General features: G+C 38.9%; 1 protein-coding gene across 5 annotated transcripts in view; it reads left to right on the top strand.

The window, feature by feature from the left end:
• Positions 1-2,298: 2,298 nt before the first annotated feature.
• PTBP2 (polypyrimidine tract binding protein 2) overlaps positions 2,299-24,815 on the top strand; it is a 48,458-nt gene continuing 25,941 nt past the window's right edge. For 4 of the 5 annotated variants that reach the window (XM_082766376.1, XM_082766377.1, XM_082766378.1 and 1 more), the window contains exons 1-3: positions 2,299-2,454; positions 3,785-3,815; positions 15,754-15,829. In XM_082766376.1, coding sequence (XP_082622502.1) covers positions 2,306-2,454; positions 3,785-3,815; positions 15,754-15,829 — 256 coding nt within the window. In that variant the 5' untranslated portion in view covers positions 2,299-2,305. The remainder of the gene's footprint in view (positions 2,455-3,784; positions 3,816-15,753; positions 15,830-24,815) is intronic. The other variant, XM_082766380.1, reaches the window with a different exon arrangement.

Here is a 24,815-nt window from a genome sequence, read left to right on the forward strand (position 1 = left end):
GCAAAGTGTACTAAACATGCCAGAAACACCAGGAATATAATTTATTTGGATTAAATGTATAAAAACACACTGGATTTTTAGAGACAGATATAAGAAATTCTAAATCTCTGAAGTCCTCAGTTTTATCACATGCTAACAGTAAAGAATGCTACAAGAAACACTTTTTTTTTCTTTTCTTTTTTTTTAACATAAGAATGTTGAAAATAAGAAAGTAGGAAGAATAAGTGCAATTTTTAAAAGGGGGGTTATAAGAATGACAATTACCAAATCTTCACTGCTTGTCAGCAAGAACAGATTGGTTTGTGCTCAGGGCACAGCACTGGAAGGCCCGAGTGTGGGCATGGCTGTCAGCTCCATTGAGGACATAGGCTAAAAAATTTTGCGGATCTACCTAGCAGTGTAGTGAGTAGAACAAATGATGACTTGATACCCACCGGGACATCATGAAGCTGTGACAGGGGAGGCTCAGGCTGGGTGTTAGGAAAAGGTTCTTCACTGAGAAGGTGGTCAGGCAGTGGGACAGGCTCCCCAGAGAAGTGGCCACAGCACCGAGCCTGACAGAGTTCTAAAAGTAGTTGGACAACGCTCTGAGACATACAGCTTGATTTTTGGGTGGTTGGTCCTGTGTAGAGCCAGGAGTTGGACTCGATGACCCTCATGGGTCCCTTCCAACTCAGGTTATTCTGTGATTCAATGATTTTTGTCTAATGGTTAGTAGTGGGTGCTGAAAACAGTTGCTGAAAGAAAAGGTGGTTGCAGATACCCAAATGATACTAGTATTTGTAAGAACCAGTATTAGTTCTTTTCCACCTCATAAATTCATTGCAGCAGAGAACCCAAGTGACTTTTTGATAACAGAGCAACAAAACTTAAAAATTGGAATGAGAATTTCCATGTACTCTTAAGTTAATTGCTGTGCTACTCACAGAGACACTTGGAGACGGAGACAGGGATAGTGAAGCACAGTGAACTGAAAAATGCTGGTGTTATAGTTACGGAGATGTGCGTTGTATTTTGCCTCTCAGGTTCTTTATCACGCCTTATTGCAACAGTTTCAGTGACAGACTCCAAGGGGCTTATACTAACCAGAAAAAAAATAATAGCGCAATCAAATATCAGGCTATCTCCTAAAAGGTATTTTTGAAACCAGTATTGCCAGAACCTAATATAGAAAATACAAAGACATTTCAAGTACTACAAAGGGCTACAAAGATGGTGAGGGGCCATAGGGGAAGACGTGTGAGGAGCGGCTGAGGTCACTGGGCCTGTTCAGCCTGGAAAAGGAGGCTGAGGGGGGACCTCATGGCAGCCTGCAGCTTCCTCACGAGGGGCAGTGGAGGGGCAGGCGCTGATCTATTCTCTTCAGTGACCAGTGACAGGACCTGAGGGAATGGTGTCAGGCTGTGACAGGGGAGGTTCAGGCTGGGTATCAGGAAGAGGTTCTTCACTGCAAGGGTGATTGCGCACTGGCACAGGCTCCCCAGGGACGCAGTCATGGCACTGAGCCTCTCAGAGTTTAAGAAGCGTCTGGACTGTGCTTCAGTCATATGGTCTGAATTTTTGGGTAGACTTGTGTGGAGCCAGGAGTTGGACTCAATGATCCTTATGGGTCCCTTCCAACTCGAGACTTTCTGTGATTTTATGAATCACAGTAAAAACGCTTTAGTATCTGTCTGGGCTTGTGATCAGGTGGATTTAGATCATTTTCAAATTTTCCACCATAGGCACAGAAACTTTAGGTTTACTTTTCATTTGAATGCAATCCGGAGCGTCCTGTGAACACCTCTTTTTAGAAACACTGTGAGCTGTGTGAGACCGAGCACAGGAGCGGGGAACAGCAGCACATTTCCTCACGGCCTCAGTTCGTGCCCTGATGCTTCACCTCTGTGACTACACTGATTTCCGCAAAGACAGCCCAAGTTTCTGCAACACTCGACTTGCACTTTCACTTTTATTTATTTATTTTATTATTATTATTATTTAGCAGTCGGGAGCAAAGGGAACCGCGGGACGCTCCCTTAGGGGCGGCGAGGAGGGGACCGGGGGGCGCATCCCGTAACGGGACGGGACAGGCTGTGGGCGGGTGCGGCACCGGCAGGTCCCACCGCACACCAAGTGCTGTCCGCCGGGGCGGCTCAGACACCGGGGCAGGGACCACCGAGGCCCGGAGGAGCCGCGGGAGCCGTGCCCGGTCTCGCCCAGGCGGGGCAGCCAGGCGGGGCGCCTCCCGGGCCGGCCGGGCGCGGGCAGCAGCTGAGGGCAGCCCCTTCGGTTGCGCTGCCCGCGCAGGCGCGGCGCCCGGCGCATGCGGGAGGGGGGCGACGGCGAGGAGCGGAATCCGCCGCCCGGCGCCGTCGGTTGGTTTCCGTGCAGGCCCCGCCGCCATTTTCTCGCAGCCCGCCCGTGCTCGTCGGCCGCGCGGCTCCGCGCTTCGTCCTGCTCGGCGATGGACGGGTGAGCCGCGGCGGGGGGCGAGGGGGCGCGGCGGGTGGGCAGCGGGGAGCACGGCCCCGCGGCCGGGGCTTCGGTGCCGAGCCCCGGGGGGGGGGCTTTGGGCCGTGCTCAGCGCGGTGCCCGGGGCGCGGTGCAGCCCCCCGGCCGCGGGGTGCGGGGCTCGGGCGCGCTGTGGGGCTGGCCGGGGAGGAGGAGCAGCGACAGCGGAGCCGGGTGCCCAGATCTTTTGTTTTCAGGAGCCGGCCGGCAGTCCTCAGGCTGCCTCCCCTCCCCGGGTGGAAGGATGCCTTTGTGCACGCTGGAGACGGGCTGTGAGAGCCACAGCAGGGGAGGTTTTGAGGGAGCCAGGGGGCAGCGAGGACCCCCCGAGCTGGCCAGGAGCGTGGTGGGCAGGCGCTCCGCACGAGGCCTCCTTTCTCTGGGACCCAGAAAGGGGACTGGCGGCTGTAGCCTTCATCAGTGTAAACACAACATCTTCCCGCTCCCAGGTTTCCAATTAAGTTGTTTGTTCAGATTCAGACAGAGAAGCAATCTCCCCGGTATGCTTCATGCTTACAGCCTTTCACCTGTGAGAGTTTTAAAGGCTTTTTATGGTTACTTGTGTTTATAATAGTGGGAGTTACTTACCCTGCCCGAGACATCTTGTCAGTGATGAGTGTTACAGTGTGGAATGCTTTCAGTTATTCATATTTTGCTTTCTTATGTTCTTTAGTGCTGTTTTACGTTGTCTTTGGAGTTTTGTTACACAGTGTAAGTTATGGTGTCACAACTTCTAAGGAAAAGAGGCACCTTGGTGTACCTGTTGCAGTTCCATATAGATATCTGATTGAAATCTTCATACTAGCCCATGTGTTGTTTTTTTTGTTTTGATTTATTTATTTAATCTTGTTTCAAAAAAAATATTTATTGCTTTATGCAGTTAGAAGATTTGCAGGGTTATCCGTTTTGTTGAACTGGGTGTCTGGTTAATGAGGGTGTGTTAGAAAAGTTCTGTATTTATTCCTAGGTTCTTTGTATTTTCACCCTGTCTGTAATTTCATGTAGTCCAGAGACCTGAGTTTCCTAAATGCGTTTCCTGGCAGTGTTACATTAGAATAATATTTACTTAAACTTTGGACTACTCTGGAGATGCCTGTAAGTGGCTCAGTGGCTTTTGTAGGTTGCCTTTCTACTTCCCCATAGTCACATTGTGTTCTTTGGACACAATTTCTGGTTTGGGGAAGTTGTTAGCTATTCTGATTCCTAATAGTGTTAGTATTGCAATACATCTAAAAGTTGTTTTTATGAGGACAAATTGGTTGACTTGTTTCTTTTTTTTTTTTTTTTACAGCATTGTCACTGATGTTGCAGTTGGTGTGAAGGTAGGATGTACACTTAGCAAATAAGGGGGTAAATTGCCAATACAAAATGAACTACTTTAAGACTCAGTAATTGCAAATTTTAAGACTTTAACCAGTCATTGTCAGCTAATATTTAGTCAGCAGTATATGCTTTATTAACTGAAAATCCCTAGAGATAAATTGGAGGCTCTACACAAAAGACTTCTGTAAGCACTGAATTGTAAACAGGAGTTCTAAATTAATGTAGTGGTGTTAGATTACTATTTTAAAGCTTATTTTTGTGGTGTTTTTTTTTTTTTTTTTTTTTTCTCTTTTCAAACCAACACTCTCATGTGTTGCATGGTGTTAAAAACATGCTTTATTCTGTCCTCTTCCTCCTTTTCCAAAACAGGTAACGTGGAAATGAAAACAAAAAAAAAAAGTGTAACAGGACAGAAAAATATGGGAGCTAGAACTTTTGTAGACAGAGAAACAGATGTTTGCCTTGCATTACTTTTTCTTTCTCAAGTTCAGTTATGAGTTTATTGTATGTGTTATAACAAGGAAGGCGCTTCTTGGTGGTTATTAATTTATTATTTATTTCACTTTCGTACTTAGCTTTATTGCAGGAATTGGATCAGCACTTCATAAAAGCAGGCTGAGAAATGAGAATGAAAAAATATATGGGACAAGAGAACTGTAGGTTATGTTAGCGAACGCGTGCAAGAAATCCTATTTCAGTGGTACACGCAAAAGTTTTCTAATGAGTACAGTCTCCATATTTGTCCAGGGAACTTGTAGCTGTACTAACTAGCTGCCTTTTCACCAGAAGTTGATTTACGTTAACTGCTTGCTGAGCCAGGTTTTGTCTAGTAAAGCTCTCTCTCAAGTTCAGTAATGATTCTGCTGGACGTGGACTAGCTCCTACATAACACAATTAGCCTGTAGATCATAGTGGCTACTCTGACAGATGCATTTGCATTATGTTCCTGAGCAAGCTCGCTTCTAGGAGGTGTTGTAGGAAGTTATTTGTATAGATTCTGGTCCTGTCTGGCTCCATGTGTTTGTGTAGTGTTGCAGACAATATCTCTCAGAATCAGGAGAAAAGTACAGTTCTTAAAAGTATTTCTGTGCAGACTAATCCCAACCAGAAATACAGACTGGTACAGTTGTTTCCCAGTCGCCCTGGAGGACAATGGACTTACTAAAACATTAGGAATGCATTTGACAGTTAGATTCAAGTCTTTAAGAAATACCCTGCACCAGCTGTTAAATATGGGAGGAGTTATGGGAGAGGGCTGTCTTCTGGATCTTCTGTCATTGTCTCAGGACACTAACAATGGAAAATGGAATATCTTGCCCTTTTGTATATGTTATTTGTGTAGCAGTCTAGTGTTGGCTTGAGTCATATTTTGTAGAAGGCATTGTGAAACATGTAAACATCCCTTTTTTTTTTTCCTCTCTCTGGCACCTATTCATTGCTGTTGATGAACTGACAACATAAAATTGAGGGATGCAACTGGGAAAATTCATGTTGCTTTTCAGTGGCTGTCATATATTCTTTGGGGTGCTTTGAGAGTGAATAGGGAGCTGCTTTTGAGTCCAAGGACTCGCATTGGCATGTTTAATGCTCTTTTAGCACTGTTTTTTATCATGATTGGACAGGCATTAGGAGACAAGGATTTACCTGTCCATGCACGTGGTCAGCTTATCCAGAATATTTGCTTGACCTTATGCTTTCTTGAGATTTCTGTACCTGCTGTATATATGCTGATCAGTTATGTAGCATGTTTGTAATATACTTGATTATACTTGAAGAAAAGGACTGTGACCCATCTCACTGAAAAACTTGATTTATTTTATCAAAATCATTATTAGTGATGTTGGTTAAAAACAAGAAAACATTATTAACTGTTGTCTGGCTGGTTTCTCTCTTAAGCAGAAAAATGAGCTTGCCACCTATGTTTTAAACCCAGTCATAAAAAGAGTAATAATAAAAGTTAACAAGTGTAGCCTGGGAGTTGTCTATGAATTGGAAGAGGCTTTTGAGCTTTAGGAAACCAAAGCAAGTATAAAGTGAGAGGAATACTTATAATTTCAGAGTCGTGTAGTCTAGCAGTTACCTGCTAAGAGATTGTTAAATTTAAGGTGATTACCATTTATTTGTGCTGTGTAGTTTGGTTTGATTTAAAGCATTTTTTGTTCATCAAACTGTTGAATGTTCCATCTTTATTGTATTTACATATGAGTCAGAAGAAATTAATGCCAAAAACTGGGGAAAACATTCAATACAAAGTGAAGGGTGGGAAAATGACAAATGCCATTTGAAAGCCTGGTTTATATGGAGTAAATGTGGTCTGTCCTAAGTCAAAATGTGCAATGAGAGCACACCTCCCAGCTAATATCTGTCAAAGTAGCAGCGTGCTTGATTTGTGAAGGTATTAGGACATGTCAAAACCCAGTCATCTTGTGGTCATATGTGAAATAATTCATTCTTATGTGATGTGTAATGTCTTGTTTTGCTTAGCTAGAATTCACAGAGCCATGGAAATGTTGCTTTGTACACACTACACCCCTTAACGCTACAATTTAGGTAACAGTATGAAAAGAATGGATTTTAGCTCTGTCAGATGTTACTTTATGAACTCCCACTACATATGGGAGTTTCCAGTCCTAACACTTTATTACATAGTTAGACACTTCCTTAGTTTTCCATTTCTTGAAGAAATTTTTTGCATCTTAAACTTATTTCTTCATACATACCCTTGAAAATTGCCATGTTACATAAAAATGTTTTTAAATAATTATTTTTAAATTGTGCATCTAAGTTACTCTATTCTCACTGCATGTGGTCCATGTCACTAAGACCAAAATGGCATTCTAACTCAGGGAAGTTCAGAGACTAGCTAGCTTTAATCTCAAATGCTGCGTGCATCACTCGCTGGCTATATAGATGTTAGTATCAGGATCTAATAACTAGTTTGAATTGCTGACTGGTGTTCTCTTTACAGTTACGATGCTTTGCCCTGGATAAGTAAACTTATTTGGGGGCTTGGACTGATAGAGACTTTTTCAGTTGATTAAGTGAATGTACTAAGTATTTAATGTATCCTAGCAGTAATTACAAAAATCTTCTGAGATATATAAATCTGGTGTAAAGAATATGCCTCACACAGGTACAGGGAGTAGCTCTCTTAGTAAGCTTCTGTTTAGTATTGAGGTTGATAGGGTACTTTTTTTTTTTTTTTGGGAAGTATTTCAGTGTGGGCCACGTCAGTCTGCCATACTGTCTTTCTCCTGATTGGCGTGCATAGCTGTGCAGTGAATGTGTCCTGAACAAAGGAGTGACTCACTCTGGGTATGTGCACTGCACGTTTCAGAATGGCTGCAGTCTACTGACAACACTCTACCTGATGAGGAGAGGAAAAGGAAAAGCAAGCAGCCATACAGTCACGGCATATGACTTCGTACATAGCATTTGGGAGTTTGTGATACTGTGGAAGTGCTTTGGGCAGCGCACAGGCCAAGAACTGAAGCGCTTGTGAATGGATAGCCCCCTTTAAACCTAGGAGAGAAAACTCATATTTGTGTAAACATCATTTTGTAGCACTTGAAGGTACAGGAAAGGCCTTTTATTTTTTCCAAAAGACAGCATCAAAGTGTGCAATATGCTTAAGAGTTTTTTTTCCTTGTGGTTTTTAGTTGGTTATGTTAGGCATATAGTTGGTTAGGTAGGCAATGCTGGAAATTAGTGTGCTAGTACTCTTTATTAGTTTTCCAATGTCATGTGTCACCAAGTCTGTTTCTTTCCTGGTTGTTGAAATTTAACAGTATACAGGAAAGGCAGTAGCTAAACCAGCTAAAACCAGTGCGAGTCTAAAGAGATATGAGCTGATGGAGAGAAATAAGAAATCACAGAGTAGCATTGTCTGTAAATAATCTTGAAGCGTTATTCACTTTTTTTTTTTTTTAAACTCAAGTTCTTAGTGGTTCTCTTCTCTTACAAAATTACAGAACGCTGGCTGTTTTTTGCTACTAATAATTGAGTTTACTTATGGTGGAAATCTACTTCAGATATGTTGCGGCTTTCTATTTTAACTATATGCGGTATACTTAATAAATTATTGCTACACTTTTTTTTATAAATTCTACTAAGTTGTCAGAAGATGTGTTTAGCTTATTCTCACAAAAGGATAAAATGTATTAAATAGCTTTTTCCCTTCAGTTACTTTCCCCCTCAAGATCTATTGTTTTGCCTTCACTGTTGTCACTCTAGTGACTTCTTAAGAGGAACGGAATTATAGTATAAGAAATTGTTTGATTCACTCATACAGACAGATGTCATGTAATGGTCTGTTTTACTGTTTTTAAAACATTAGAGTACTTCTTATACTGTTGATATTTGAATACTGTTGACATATTTGGTATAATTCGGCTACTCGCAGGTTAGATGAAGATTCTGCTAAGGGCAGCAATATGAGAAAAATGGGTTATTTGCTTATGAATTGGGGAGACTGTCTTTTGTGTTAGCTACAATAATGCTAATAATGAACTTCTGTGTTCAATAATACCCTGCTTTCTGCTACAACTACAACATGCAGAGCATTCTAACCATGCAGGAAGAATGAAGTGTGATGAAGTTCAGAAGTTTAGACCTGGCATCTGGGTTTGTTTCTTCAACAGGACTGTGGGGAGTATGTCCTTGGTGACAAAAACAAACACAACTTGTTGCAATGAAAGACACTTGCTTTATTCTCAACAGGCTTTAAAATTGACCCTGTTGAAGGTAACTTTCATATTTATTCTCAGGATACTCTACTCTAGTTCTTTTCTTTGTAACTTCCACATTTTTTTTTCCTTTGTGTCCATCCGTTCTAAAAACAAGGGGAACTGAAAATGGGGAGAAGAAAAATGTTGATAGTTTGTGCTGCACAGCAAGTAGGCATGAATGTTTTGAAAAGTTATGGAAAGTTTTGATGACTATTGATAATTGGAAGTCACCTTTTGTAACAGAACACCTATACTTGCATCTTAATTGAGGGGATTATAAGAAGAAATATTATAAGAAATTTAAGTTATAAGAAATGTGATCATTGGCACAGACTGAAAAATGCAACCAGTATCACTATGAAAATACTATTCTCATTCATGAGAGCTTTGGGGCCACAAGCTAGCAAAGTTTCTCTGTTTTTTCCTGGCACTGATATTTCAGGCACAGATATTTGGATAACCTGTCTTGGGAACTTAACCAGTTTGATGCTAATGTAATGAGTTAGGTTGGCTTAGTGCATTGGAACAAACCTGGTATACTTGCAGAAATGCTTGTAGCAATACATTATCAAGGAGGACAATAGGAACAAATTGCTAGGGCTGGGGAGAAGGTAGGGCTATTGCTTTTCGTGGTAGTGTTGGTTCTGATGAGGTTGTGTTTTCACAAGCTGTTTGGAAGGCTGTTTCATTTAAGGTTATGTGATATGGTTTTTGTTTGTTTGTTTGTTTGTTTTTGTTTTTAAGCTGTAAGTACATAGAGCTATTCTTAGTTTTTCCTGAAATCAGTTTTTCTATGAACACCTAACTTGATTATGGTATTAAAGACTGGACTTAATTATTGCAGAATAGCAGTCAGTCAAGCAGAAAAAGCCTTCGTGGTGGATCTTTTTTGAGATATAGCAACTGTTACAGAAGGACTAACTCTGTACTTGTAGACGCCCTCATTCTCTAACCAAAAACCTGAGAACACTTCCAAACAGTATCTCTAGTGAGTTACTCCTGCCTCTTCTAGTTTACTACAGTTAAGTAAAGCAGCTTCAGAGTAACCATTTCTGTGCTGGTAAAAGCAAACAATTAAGTCTGAAGTTCTGGAATAGATGATGGTTTTTGTACTTCATCCTGGATGTTTAAGTATTGTCTGGTCTTGGACTTTTGCCTGCAGTCATTCATTGCAATGTGAAATCTGGAGGTTTGAAAATGAGGCAGGGTGGCATGGTTTAAATGGAGATCTGGTTCTTAACCAGCTTTTGGTCCAATGTAGTCTGTGTTGATCTTCAGATGCTTTGAGAAATTTGGCTTTCTCACATTGTTTCAGTTGAGAATTTGGAGTCCTTTCAGAGGAATTGAGGCTTTTCTCATTTCAGTTTTAAAGATTTTTAATGTTCCCTTCATTTTGTGCTCTCAATTTCTGCAAATTTGGTGGCATATACCTGGCTTACAGTTGCAAGAAAAAACCCCTTCTAGATCCATCCTTAGTGGAAAAAGTATGAGTGTACAAATATTGAAGTTACTGTTAGGATATGTAAATGATATGTGGTTAGCTGGGGATGGCATGAAAAAGTTGAAGTGGGGGGAGAAGAATATAGAGGAAAAGTATGGGAAGGTGGTCATGTTGTATTAAGTGACTTCGTGCTGAATTTAGAGCCAGTCGATGGAATTGGGTTATTAAGCACTCATGGAGTTCATGGCTTTTGTAGTCTTTATTAATAATAACAAAAAGTAAGAAAGTAGACATACTGCTTGTATGTACTGTTTTGATGTAGTGATAATAAGCTTAGAGTTAAAATTGCACACTTAATTCAAACAAAGAAGCTAGAAACCTGCACCAAATTTCTTTCGGGTTGTACTTAGCTTGTCCTGTCCCAAATTAGTCTTATGCAATGCTGTATGTACAAGAGGTGTAGCAGTAGAGCAATGTTTCATTAAAAATGTATCCTATAAAAATCAGCATTCATTTAAATTCTGATCCATTGCATGTAAACAGAGCAAAGTTTATAAACACTGTGCTTAGGGGTTTAAAGTATATTGTTTCAACAGGCAGTCCCCAAAGTTAATTCAGAGATGGGGTTTACACGTGTGTATCTGCTGGAGAGGAGTGTTCAGCATCTAGGCTGGAATTCTCAGATGCTCTTACTCATCTCCTGTACTGCTGAGTTTCTGGCTTTTGCTTTTAAACTGTTCCCAGATGTTGTTAGAAATGAAGTGTTGTACAGTGCTGTTAGAATTCTTTAAATCGTGAGATCTGTCTCCTGGCTTGTCATACCCCTTGGGAAATTCATGACTGTAGGCTGAGAATGACTGTGGTAAACACGCAGTGCAGCTGAAGTTCTCCTTTTCTCTTTCATCTGGGGGAGGTGAGGGGAGGGAGGGAAGTGGTGGAGGGGAAAAGCATCCCGCTCCTGTGAGAGGTCTGTGGTATCAGCAAACTGTATGCCACGAGTCAGGATTTGTTGAGAGTGGGTTTTGTTATCTTTCGTAGCTTTTCTAACAGGACTTCAAGAAATGATTTTAGGTGATGCTGTTGACTTCTTAACAAAGTGCAGTTCTGTTCATTTGTTTGCTTTTTCTGGTAGTATCAGTGCAGTGTTTTTGTAGTGTTAGAAGAAGCCTGCGCGTACACCCTTGTGATAAGCCTCCAGTAATATACACAGTTTGTCATGTTAGGTGCAGCTGTAACTTCTCATCAGAGTCTTCATGGCTTGAACTATTGGAAAAAGCTGATAATATTTCTCTTCTATAAACGGGTGTCAAAATACTTTAATGCTTGAAAGACCAAACCTCTTCAGTAGCTCTCTAGCTTAAATTTACAATTGTGGGGGGGAGGGAGGTAGAGGTTGGTGATGTTTTTGGGAGGAGGGTTGGATGTAATAAGATCTGGAGAATCCTCAAATTATTTGAAGGCCTATCTAGAATGTGAGGGAAAATTCTTAACTAAATTATAAATAGTACTTTTTCTTTCTTTGATTAGTCTAGGAGGATGGTATAACGACTTCCTGAAATTACATCGGTACTTAATATAACATGTGATAGCTTGAAGCTTTACAATAATCTGTTATGGGGCGTGAGGGAATCTGAAATGCAGCTACATAAATTCAGTTTAAGTAGTGAGGGACTCTGAGTTAACTGTGCCTGTTAAAACAAGGAGCTAGGAGATTAATTTGCTAAGCTAGTTGCTTTTTCTTTCTCTTTGTATAATTGTTTTTTGTTTGTTTGTTTCTTTGTTTTTTTAACTGTGGAAGAGACAAAATGTATCCAACAAGTACATATTTACAGATATTAACTGAAATATTGAAATAATGCCTTCAGCTTCCAATACACAAAATAGTTTTAGTATATATTTTAAGTTTCTCTGAAGTACCTATTCAGAACCTGAGTTGATAACTGTTTCATCTCTTGCTGAAAGTGATCCTATACGTCACTTTTGCGTATTTTCATTTCATGGTTCAAGCCATGGCTTAACATTGTGTTTCTGCACCCTGGAAGGAAATACTGTGTCATTGGGGCCAGGGTGTGATAACACAGCCTTCATTGAAAAGACAGTATTGACTGCAAGAGATACAAGTTTTACTCCCTGTAAGAACCTAATCTGGCAATTCCTTGATTTACTCTGTCATAGTAGTTTGGCAGGTGTTGTATTCATGAGCAAGTGTTCTGGATATCTGTGTTACAGTTCGTGTTTTAGCTTTTATGCAAGATTAATGTTCTTGACATTGGCAGGAATACAGCATTGAAAACTTCTGCTGTTGAGGACTAGCTGTCAGAAGATGACCTATTAATAGTACAATAGCAGTTCGTACTTCGTATTTTGTCCTTTCAATTCTCTTTCCCTCATGCTAAAATGGGTATTCACCTAGTCTCTAGCACGTTGCTGTTACTGGAAGTTTCCTTCACAGTCCCTGATTGGGGAAAAATGTGGTTGCTTTTGGTGCTTTTTTTGATTTTTAAACTTAAATTTAACCTTTTCTGTGAGCTGTGTGTTTGTGATACTCAGTCTTGTTCTGTGGTCTCAAACTTGCTTGATTCACATGCAGCAATTCGCATAGGTGGAGAAAAGCACAAAGGGAATGTTGCTCTTGAATCTTCCATTCTTTATTGAGTCTGACTCTGTGTTCCTCAGAGATTCGAGCTTGGTTTTCTTGTTTCTGAAACACTCAATAGAATTAAGCTAAACCAATTGGAAGATTTCTTCCCTTTGGATGATTTGAGCAATGGAAGTGGTGTGCTTAAGACTGAGTCCAAGATGCTTAGAAAATGGGTTGTTAATTCTGAAATCAGCTGTGAGATAGCGATGAGGAACTTTGTCCTTGGAGCAAGGTGCAAGTTGTTTTTGGCTTATCCCCCTCTAAAAGATGCACACAAAAAATGTCTTATGCCCAAACCCGCAAATCTAATGAAATCTTATCTCTGCTGAATGGGTGTAAGAAAAACAACTCTCTCTGTGCTATAATTTTGGAGATGCTTGTGTCACATAGCAGTGCTAGTCCGTACAGTGGCTTCCTTGAAATGCTTACATTAAATTGTTAAACAACTATCATCTTAAGATAACCCTTCTGAAGTAAATAACAGTTACCAGCCAGTTGACTGCTTTTGGTTTTATAATTTGATCGCTCAGTTTCCACGTACATCGCGTGACATCGTGTGTCTTCTGCTGCATAGCTGTTCTTGAAGGTACGTGATTCAATGATGATCAGGGCTGTGTAGGCTGCTTAAGAACCACCAAGGGGAAACACCGATGTACACCCAGTCAGGTGGTCTGCTCACCTCCTGAGGTATCTTCGTCTCCTACCAAAAGCGAGACAAGTATTCATGGGGGTTAATTTGCATAGATTTGCTATACACCTGAGATGTCTTGGTGAACACTAAGAACAAAACAAATGCTGTTTATACGTGATATGTGCTAACGTAGGAAGCTTGCATTTAGTTGTTCTCCTGAAGCAAAATTTTTAACTTTTTCAAATGCAATGACAAAGTCTTGTAATTGACTGTATTTCTGTGAAATGTGAAAAAGGTTTCAAAATGAAAACTCTTTTCATTGCTCATGAAAACAAATAATTGAATAATTATCAAGCCTTTAGCTTTTGGTTCCCTTTGGATTTTTCTCTGATGTGGGGTAAGAAATTACCAGTTTTTAAGAGCCCGATTTATTAGGAGCCAGAAGTTCTTGTAACCTCCTTTACGTGCTGCTAGTCAGGGGTTGCTCATTCAGCTAACTTCCTGAAGCTGAAGACAATTCAGATAAATTGGAGATATTTTAGAGTTGTAAAATTCCTACAGGCTTCAGGGAGAACATTCACTCATTGGTATTGGGGGGTTTCAGTTGTTTCTGTAGCATCAGTTGCAAATTAATGCATGGCATACTAAGGAAAACCAAAACTGCCACAGAAGTATTTTAGTATGCCTGACTTTGAAGGGATTCATGTCTGAGACTGCTTCTGCCTGTTGAGCTGTCCAGGCTACCGATGAGGGCTTCCAAGCAAGGGTGGGTGCATAGCCATGAGCAGAAATAACTGCAGCATTACTGAGGGAGCAATGCTGTTAGGGATCTTAAACTCTGAGGCGTTCTAACCATACAAATACTGTGTCAGAAAGCAGACCATTAAAGAGGAGGAATGCTGGTGTAGGCATTTATATGGAGAGCCTGTGTTAGCATGTGGCATTAACAATAGAGAGCAATATAGGCTGAGTAATGGAGACTTTCTGTAACTTCTCAAACTTATTTCCCAGTTAATGTCCAACTAAATTTTTCTTTAGTTATAGCTCAGTGGAGATCTATCTTTGCATTGAGAATGAGAAGACTTCTTGGTATTAGCCATTACTTATTTTTAAAGGAAATCTGTTGTTGATTTGATGGGCACAGCTTTGTTGGTTGCTAGGAGTATTCCTTAAACTATAAAGTTTCTTCAGACCCGACATTGAAAGCTAAGTAGACTTTAATAGTGCTGTGCATACGCATATGTACTATTTTTAAGAACTTCTGGATATCAGGTATGGATTAAACAAACTTTAACGTGTCACTTTTTGTCTATATGCATACAGTGCGCTGTGATGCAGTGTTGAAGGTTTGCTTTTATGCTTCTTGCAGCCATGCTGCAATGAAAGGTGATATCCTCAGCTTAATTTAGCAAGTAGTTTTGAGGTACTGTGTAAGATGTTTCACAGACTACCCTGGAGACTCTATCAGAGTGTCCATAACAGATTGAAAAGCTTTTACTTTATGAAGAAGATGGGCTGTAACTGACTTCTTTCCTCTTTTCCATTTTAGTTGTTACCTGGTTTAGTGTTGAGGCTGCTGGGGAAACACTCTTGAAGTAGGGAAAGATCTAATTAAAAAAAATGTTTAAAGGATGTCTGGTCAATTCCCTTTTAGAAAGTTTTTGCTTCCTTAAGTGAACAAAGAGAAATATTATAAGGGCTTTTCAAGAGATGGAGACTTTTTGGAGTGGGGAAAGAAGAAAAAGGAGGGAAAACAATAGGAAGGAAAAGAAGCAAAAGCCTCTTCATCTGCGTCAAGTGCTCATCTTGAATATAATTTGAGAGATTATCTTTTAAGTTTTCAGTTTAAATGCTACTCTGATTTTTTTTTTTTCAGCCTACTTCCGAATAGTCTTCAAAAAGACTGTTTACTTCGTATTTGTCATGTTTTAAGAATTACAGTGAAGATGCAACTCCCTGCTCTGAGCTGTGTTTTGCAGGACAAATGGATGTCCCCAGACTGAAAAGCAATAATATTCTCTGAAGACAAGTCTTTTTTCAAATAGGGGTGTTAGAATTGGGCTAAACTCAATATTTCTGTCTATATATTTTCCTTGTAGTTTCAGTTGGATATAATATTTTAATTTTACATACAAAATATCAAAATATTAAGTATATTATGGGAATACAGTAAACAATTACAATATTTTAATTTGAAATGCTGAACAAAGTTACTGCTCAGCACTTCTGTCTCAAGGTGGCTGTATTTCAGTGGTGGGTGAAACAACTGCTTCAGCTGCTCTCATTGCAAAGATTGCCATGTAAATATACTGCTTTACGTAGATTTCAAGTTGTTACACTTATCTGAAAAGACAAAGTGTGCCAAATCTGAATAGGTTTGGTTATGCTTGCTTAAGTTCTTCTAAAGGTTTTCCCTGTCAAACTGACATTTTTAATATCATCTTTAAAAATCACAAAATAGAGGAAAAAAAATCTCTTACTGTCTCTTTCTTTTTAGAGAGGATCTGACGAACTTCTTTCAGGCAGTGTACTCAATAGCCCGAACTCTAACATGAGCAGCATGGTAGTTACTGGTAAGTGATGCCCTTTCAAAGGAGAAATCTATCATTTATACTTGGACTCATTTCCTATTTACAAGGGGAGAACACTGAAACAAGATTCCATTGTGCTATAGAGGGATAAACTGTTGGCATGCATCACACTGTAGTGACCTTGTACTCACAAACCTCAGGTATCTGAGAATAATAATCCTGTAAAACAAAAAGCAACTTCCAGATGTCTGTACAGCAAATTGTTGGTGGGTAACAGGATGAAAAATTACACCTGTCTTGTACTGCTGCCTTCAAAGTAAGGAATAAGAGCTACCAACTAAAGGTAAACAGCTAACAACTCCTCTATGACATCTGCTTTTTCACACATGGCCATCTGTGAGTCTGAGTATTACGGAGAAGAATGCTGCCCCATAATCCGTAATAGAGTATGGCTTCAGGGAACCAGAACGTGGTCTGGTCCCATGTAGACTGCTAAAGCAGTAAACTTCACTTTGCTACTGCAGTCTGAGATGACAGCATTACAATCTCAGAACATCAGTGCAAAGTGAGTGTAGATATTTTTTAGTCACATTTATGGTGTTAGTAGATAGAATTATTTCGTGAATTGGCACGTAATAAAATATCTTTCATTGCAGTATATGCTCTTGAGTGTTGAACTTGCACTGAGTTCTATCAGAGGGGCTCACCACAGAGTTGTGCTTTTTCTCTCCTTTCTCTTTTTCCCCAAGAACACATGTCTACATCTCTGAGGAAAGTTAAAAATACGAAATAGTTCCTGGTATCAGTGGTGGTGGGCCTCCCAAATAGTTGCCTGATTCACTGTTCTAATGTGCCTGTTATATTCCCCCCGCTTACATTGTGTTGAGTAGTACAGCTACTCATATTATTAGCAGATCTTTTCCTTTCCTTTTAATCCAGCAGTAGAAGACCAAGCTTTGCGATGCAGTTTCATTTTACACTTGCTATGCTGTGATAGCAGCCATTGACAGAGCGGGCAGTTCTGTGCTTTTTCTTCCTATATCCCTAGCACAAGCAGGAAAAAACGCACAACTGGTCATGTTTCTGCTCAACACAATATTGGAGAATTCATACACTGCAAGGTGAGCTAACACAGCACTGAACTGTGCCATGGAGAAGGGCAGCTTTCCAGCATCCGGCCTAGGCATGCAGCTGTGCAGTCGCAGGGTGGGGCGGCAGAAGAGAGTAGTACTATCTCTGTTGACTGCTCCCTAACTAGAGATGAGACTTTAGCATAGATCAGAAATAAGTGTAGTGTACTTGTAGACATTTTAGAACCCCTGGAACAGTCATTTATCCCTCTCCGCTTTTCTTGCTTTCTTCTGGTTCTGAAAGAGATGCATCTTTTCATTTTCTTGATGTCCTATGCAGTCCAAGATAGTACTGCTTCAGCAGTATACTTTCCTTTTAATTGTAGTTTCTCATTTAAGTAGTTTGAGTTGCGGGGGAGGCTGGGCATTGAGCTTTGGACAGGGTGTCACTGTTACCAGGACAAACTAGTTTTTCCTGAGCGTTTTGGAATTTTCCATATATTTTCAGAGAAAATCTTACTTCAGGAAAACTAAATGGAAGTTAATTTATCAAAGGGAAAAAGCTAAAAGGGGAGGAAAAAAAACACTATTATAGGCTTGAGTTCTCAGAAGAAAAATTACAGAAGCTTTTCTAAGAAGTCTTGAAACTTTTTGAGAAAAATGAAATTTCTGTTTAAAGCTCTTCAAATAGAAGAGTCCATTATGTATACTGAGGAGTTCGTATTTAACACATGCAAATTCTTCTACCATCAACCACTAAAGATTTGGGAGGCAGTTTTCAGATGAATTGATCCTTATGTTTTTGTTTTTTTTTTTTTAATACAAGGGAGACCTCTTCATACGTTTGTAAGCATCCAGAACTGTACATGGTTTCAGAGGAAAGATCTTGTTAACAAACAGCAGTGACCTGAGATATGCTCCTGTATCAGGGTGGTTGCCTGTTGCAGTTTTCATACTGTGTAATATATAAAGGAGGTTGGTGTGGAAAAATAATGCCAAACAAACAAAATACCCAAGTCTGAATGCAGTATTACAATTCAAGCCATTTCCTACAGATGTCAGTGGGAAGGGGTTAGTTTCATTTGAGGCTTTTTGTTTGTTTTGTTTTTAAGCAGTTTCTTGGGATTGTGTTCAAATTTCTCTACTGCCTGCCTGTCTTTAAATGGAATTTGAAACCTGTAGAGTAGGCTAATTCAACAGTTTGGTTCTAAATTCAGTTCTGAATATATGAGCATGTATCTGTCTTGTTTATCAGAAGCCTGGAAGTACTTTTTCAAACTTGCACAGGTTTCCTTTACAATTTTGAACTGTAGATGCAGAAGTAATTAGGCCAGAAATGGAAACTGGTATATTAATTTTTCTGTACTTGTCTCCTGAAGCCAAATAAGTTGACGTATTTTTTATGTTCAAGTTAATGTCCTCCTTTTGCTTAAGTGCTGCTTTTGTTTCAGTGCTGTTAGATTATTTTTTTTTCCTGTAGAAGAATTTTAAAACTCCTAAGAAGAGGGTCTTTAGCTGTAGCCCAGCCCTTGTAGATTTTCTAGGGTCTGTTCAGAGAATCTGCAGTCATTGATTCCTTTATGAAGAGCTTAATCATTTTGTGAAAACTGGCCTATTCTGTACCATTTAAAACTACTTTCTGTTCTTGGAGTTTGGTGTCACAATTTTATCAGACTTGGCCATTGTTTAATACATAGAAAACTAAACTGGTTTTGTCCTTGATATTTTCAACATATAATCCCATTATAATTTCTGAACAGATACCTAGGTGAACAGAAAAATGAGGCAATTTGTCTGTATAATATTCTGAGCCTTAATGGAAAAGTACGCAATCCAAAAAACACATTTGCCACCAGCAGTGCCCTAGTGGGCCTAAACTTAGAAAAAAACTTGATTCCCTCATTTTTTTCAAGTCTGTGCTATAGAAATATCTTAAAAAAAAAAAAAAAAAAAAAAAAAAATGCCTGAGGAAGTTTGTTTTAAAAAAATTTTCATTTAAAAAAAAAAAAAGACCTCTTCATGCAAGTTGATGTTTTCCATAAAATCGTGGGCTGTGTGTGTCTTTAAGGATTTTGTCTTTAGGGGTAAGGTTAAACCTGAAGTTTTTAAAATGATCATCTTACCTTTTTAACATAGTAACTGTTCTGTGAGGGTAATGTTTTTTGCTTGTTTCTGGTTTTGGTATTCAGCTCTTTCAGGTAGTTTAATGCTTTTAAGAACACTCTTGTGCTAATTCTTTTTTAAAGGCACAAAAGTTGCATACTTTCTTTCTCCTTTGGAGAGCCTTAGATATGAATCTGTCCCCAATTTCTTGTCAAAGAAATGTGCAAAAATTTTGGACAAACATTTGATTTGCATTCTTGCTGATTATTTGTACCACTGGTAGTTTGATAAACAATACAGAATTAAGCAAAATATCATCATGTTGGACTTTTAAAAGAAATTGATCAAAAAAGAAGGTTTGTTCCTTGAACGATTTCTAAACGGCTTTGTCAGCGGTATCCATCTTCCAAGACTATATAGGTATAAGAAAATTGGCAGTATGCTACGTTAAAGTTTAGTACAAGTCAGGTTACTATCTGAAGTAATGTATCTTTATTAAAAGAACTGCCTCAAAAGAAATTTAGACCTGGATATTTGAGGATGACTGTTTTCTTACCCTTACTTCTGAACCCTTGCATCTCCTGTTATTGCTGTCTTTATCCTTAAGGAATTTCATTTAAGTTAAACATGTCTATTAATTACACAAGACTTAAACTACTTCTGCTAAAACATTTAATGAGCAGTAAGAAAGAAAATTCTTTTAACATTTTATGGTAGAATCCCATCTCCTAGATCATAATTTGCTGCAAGGAAAGATTTATGCAAGGTTTCAGGGTCAGCAGATACCTAAGGTTTTTTTCCTCTAGCATGAGGTGACGTAGTCTTGAAGGTGTGTTGTCAGAACCACAGGCCTTGCGCTACTCTAAGCGTTTTCCTTTATCTTTTCTGAAAATATTCTTGGAGGCCATTTTTTTCTCTACCATAACCATGCTTGGCTCTCATATTTTTGGAGGGCATAACCTTTTCATAGGAACTGTGAATTCATTTTTTCATGTTTATGCACAGCAGCCAGTGACTCAAAGGGCAGTCTAGATAAACTGAGACATGATTTGATAGCAGGATTCTGAAAAACAAGAGCTGAAGCCAGGTTACATTTAAAAAAAAAAAAAAAAATTGACTATTAACTCTGTATTCTTCAAATTTAAATCTAAGAAAATAATAATAATAAAAAATCTCTTGTTGAACTAGAAAGGGTCTTCTATGATGGGTTATTTTTATTTCAACCTTGCTTGAGGTAAAGGGCTGCTTGATGGAAATTTTAGGAACAGCTCTGTGCATGAAGATGCTTATGCCATGAACTGTGTTGCTAGAGAACCCACAAGCACAAAAAAAAATTAAAGGGATTTAGATAAAAAGTGAAAGTTGGTGAAACTTTTATGGAAGTTGGCTTATCAAAGACAAAGGATTGAAGCAGAAAAAAATGGCAGACTTTTTCCTATAGTTGTCATAGCTTTTATTGTTTACATTTGTGCATTTTAACTCAATCAGCCAAAACATTTCAAAAATCATTTTGCAGCTGAGCTCACTAAACTCCTGGAGCTTTAAATGATACTATTAATCTTGATCTTGTTTTTACTTCATTAGCAGGGAAAGTTGGTGGTGACTTTGACAGGTAATTCATTGTATTAACAGAATACTTGGCACTGAGGCATGCAAGCTAATAATCATGTTTCAAGTGCCCCGTTTAACTTATGGTATAAACATACATGTGCTGTTTTTGATAGCACATTAAGTGAAATTGGTTATTAGTTAACATTAATGATGCCTTAGCATAGGTAATTTACTTCTGAAGTTTGCAAATTGATTACAATTAATAGTAATTGGAAAGATTTGAAGAAGTACAACAGATGATTGAAAAGTATCATAACATATTAACAGACTATAATTTACATTTTTCTACAGACTCAGGTGGGCATTTGCATGTGGATAAACTGAATTTTAATGCTCTGAATGTTTAAATATCTTCTTTTTGTAAATTTAGAAAATTGAAGACAAAGCAACAACAGTAAAACCATATGACCAACCATGCTGTTGTGGTTTAACCTGGCTGGCAGCTAAACACCACACAGCCATTCGTTCACCCTCCCCTCTCCCTCTCTGGGATGGGGGAGAGAAACGGGAAAGTGAAGCCTGTGAGTTAAGATAAAGATAGCTTATTAAGACAAGAAAATAATAATAACAGTAATAATAATAATAACAATAATGTTGCTAGTAGTACTACTACTACTAATGTTCACAAAACAAGTGATGCACAATCCAGTTGCTCATCACACACTGACCCCCAGCCTAACCCCGAGCAGTCCAGCCCTCCCACCCCGGCTAGCCACCCCTATCTATTGTTCAGCATGACCCCAGATGGTATGGAATACCCCTGTGGCCAGTTTGGGTCACCTGTCCTGGGTCTGTCCCCTCCCAGCTCCTGCTGCACCCCCAGCCTGCCTGCTGGCAGGACAGAGTGAGAAGCTGAAATGTCCTTGGCTTGGTGTAAGCACTGCTCTGCAGCAATTAAAACATCAGCATGTTATCAGGACTCTTCTCATCCTAAACCAAAACACAGCACCCTACCAGCTACTAGGAGGAAAATTAACTCTCTCCTAACTGAAACCAGGACAACAAAAACATCTTTGAGGATGGGAGAAATAAAATGTGCCCATTATCGTTAATTAATTTCTGTCTACATCACTATGCCACAATTCATTTTTTTTTATTTGTTACACTACACTCTAGCCATAGTATTTTTTTATTTTTATTTTTTTTTTTACATATTTTAACGGCCAAAATTTAGTGCATTAGTTGTGGACTGTGGTATGCAACCTTGAGTAGTCATTATACTATATTATAACTGTATTATAGTTAGAAAAGTTAATTAGTGTGGTTTGAAACAGTTGCAGCCTGCGTGCAAATGTGCTAGTTCTAATTAAAAGCAGTATAGTTAATCTTTTAATCTTCCTGATCATAGTTAGTTATTTGAGTTCAAATTCCTGATGGGCAATATTCCATCAGGAGTAGTATAATAAAGTTTTATTGCTCTTTGGTCAAGACTTTCCTTTGCATGTGGCCTGTGTCCAGAGTAATGATCCATCTGTTGTTACTGATGAATGCTGTCATTCAAGTGGTAAGAACTCTGCAGCATAGCGGTGCCCCAGCAAGACAACGATAATGGGGTATAACGTGCTTTGAAGTACAAAATCTTACAGGATGTGCTTCTCTCTCCCTAAAAATCCTCAAAACAACAACAATAAAAAAGTCAAGTTGGCATTGAACATGTAACTTGTAATTTAAGAATTAAAAAATGGAAACTTAAGAGAATTCCACGTTCTTCATGATTTTTACCTTGAGTACATAATCTACTTTTTTCCTCTATTTCCAACGTTCTCAATTCCAGATTTTATCTTCAGGTTGAACTCCAAGATGTCTTTATGAAAAATACAAAGCACCTCAATTTTCCTTGTTTTAGGAACCTGCTGGCCCTTGTGCCAGAGTCTCTCACTGGATCAAACTGAAGGTCCTTTCTTCCTACCTTTTATCTATGATGTCAGGCCAGGCACATATGCTTAAGAAAATCTCAGATGAAACCACAGATGTGTCTTTGTCTTACACCCTCACAGTTTGTGGTTTTCTGTGATTTCCTTAGCCGGTTGTTTTAGAGGCAGGTGATTGTTTTCAGTAACTACTGCTATATTTAATGCTCCTGTCTGGTCAGAATCCACAATTTTAAACTAGGTATTTTCTTAATTCTGTTGCCTTTTACTTGGACAAATATTCCCTGTGTGGATATATGCCTGATGCTCTCTCTACTTGTTAACTATTTGGTTAGGTGAAACAAGAAATATGTTTGATATTAGCAACAACAATTAATAAAACTGTTAGCGAGCCTCTTGTTTGTACTGAATGAAGTGATGGTAGTGAAGGATGAAATAAGTGCTTCAGGAATGCATAACTTTGCATTTCTTTTGTAGTTGTTTGGTGGGGTGTACTGACCATTGTGATACAGAGATTAACTTCTGCAGAAATGGCAGTTATCAATTTTTACTATTGCAGATATAGAGCAATTCATAGTTAGGTCAAATTTCATCACAAGACACTTTTTTCTCCTTCTTTTAAAGAAGTAACAGATGAAAAAAACTTTTTTGGTATGCAGAATCTTTGCCAATACCCACATAGTTGCATTTCTGTATTAAGAGATGGTGTAAAGACAAAGTTTTTTTGTGTGTGTGTGGAAAGTGCATGAGAAAGAAGAGTATCTACTGCAGTAGCTCTTAATTTATAGAGAACATGTTCATTGCAGTTACTGTGAAGGAAAATTATACATCTTAAAATAAAGGGTTTATATATGAAAGTAAAACTATAAATATTTAACTCGTGTGTTTTGGCCTCAGAACACTTGAGGCTATATTATGTCTTAAGTGGTGGGGAGGTGTGCGAAGAAGAACTTCTGAGGATGAAATCTTCTGTTTTAATGTTTTCTAAACTCTTTATCAGCAGGAAGTATGTTATTTACTGTTGTCTAGGAGCTACTCTGAACTTTAGGATCTGTTTTTCTGCAAAATCTACCTGTGAGCATTGAGGTTTTTATAGGTAGAATGCCACAGATTTACCATATGCTATGTGTATGTTATACTTCATTTTGTTGCTCATATATGTAGGTTTTCCTTCCTTTGTTTAATAAGGTAGGAGTTTCTAACTAAAAACGTCAGGGAATCCAGATTGCTTAGACAATGCCCGTTTATAGACTTTGACTCTAATGCATTCGATTTCAGTGCCTTGGGTTTCTGTGCAGTAGGGGTGTGGCTTGGATGTTGATTACGTTTAGACTGCAGGATCCTACTTAGATGGGAGAATAATGCTTTTGAATGCTGTTTGTAGACATAAGATTTTGTTTAGAATTAGACAACCGATATCACCAGGAAACTGCAGTTTTTTCCTCTCCTTGCTGGAGAACCAAAGAGGGCTTGCATCAGTGCAGTAGCTGTTACAGGAAAATAAATGAAAATTATTCAATTCAGAATTACAAAACAATAAATATTCAGGGTTAGATTTCTGTTTAATTGAATGCTTTATCACCACAGAGCCGTGGGACTTCTCTTTGCTACATGTTTAAGGCAGTGACTTGATTGGAAATGAGCTAACACTGAATACTGTGTTTTAGTCATAGTGTTCTCACTTATTTCTTTTCCCCACTGTAGACTTTGCAGTATTATGCTCCAGTGCATCTTTATAGTTAAAAACCGTGGGGGAAAGGAGTTTGCATTGATCAGGCTTCCTAAGTCTGGTGAAAGCCAAACTATGTGATGAAATAGGTCCTTGCCAATGAGCTCCCAATTCAATAGCAGTTAGCTTCTCAGCAGTAGTTATTAGTTGTCATGTGAGATTTCCCCTTCCAACATTCCCTTACCCTCCCCAGTTTTCTGCAATTTTGTCCTTTTCCAGAAATATCTTTCAGGTTGCTCATTGCTGTAGTCTGTTTCTGACACAAGGCAATGTTATTCTTAGTGCCTTGTTCTTTTTTGATAGAGAATATAGTTGGTGCTTTAACTGTAGCTGAACTTACCTTTCAGTGACTCAGAACAGGTTGTGTTCCCATTTTTAAACACTGTGGCTTTCTGTTCCTGAGCGCAGTGTAATGATGCATCTCCAGCTGAGAAGTATTATTTAAAATGGCAAATAAAAGACTACATAAAGTTAGGGGGAGATGTGTCATATGGTGCCAAAAACTTTACTAATTGTCTTAAAAGCTGATTTCATTTGCTTGACAAATACTTTGAAAATTCACATATACGTGCATGCATGTTTAATATCTGACACTTTATTACTGCCATTACTGAAATAGTAAGTTAGTGCTAGGCTATGCTGGC

The sequence above is a fragment of the Aythya marila genome (genome assembly GCF_965140915.1).
Source record: "Aythya marila genome assembly, chromosome: 8".
NCBI lineage: Eukaryota > Metazoa > Chordata > Aves > Anseriformes > Anatidae > Aythya > Aythya marila.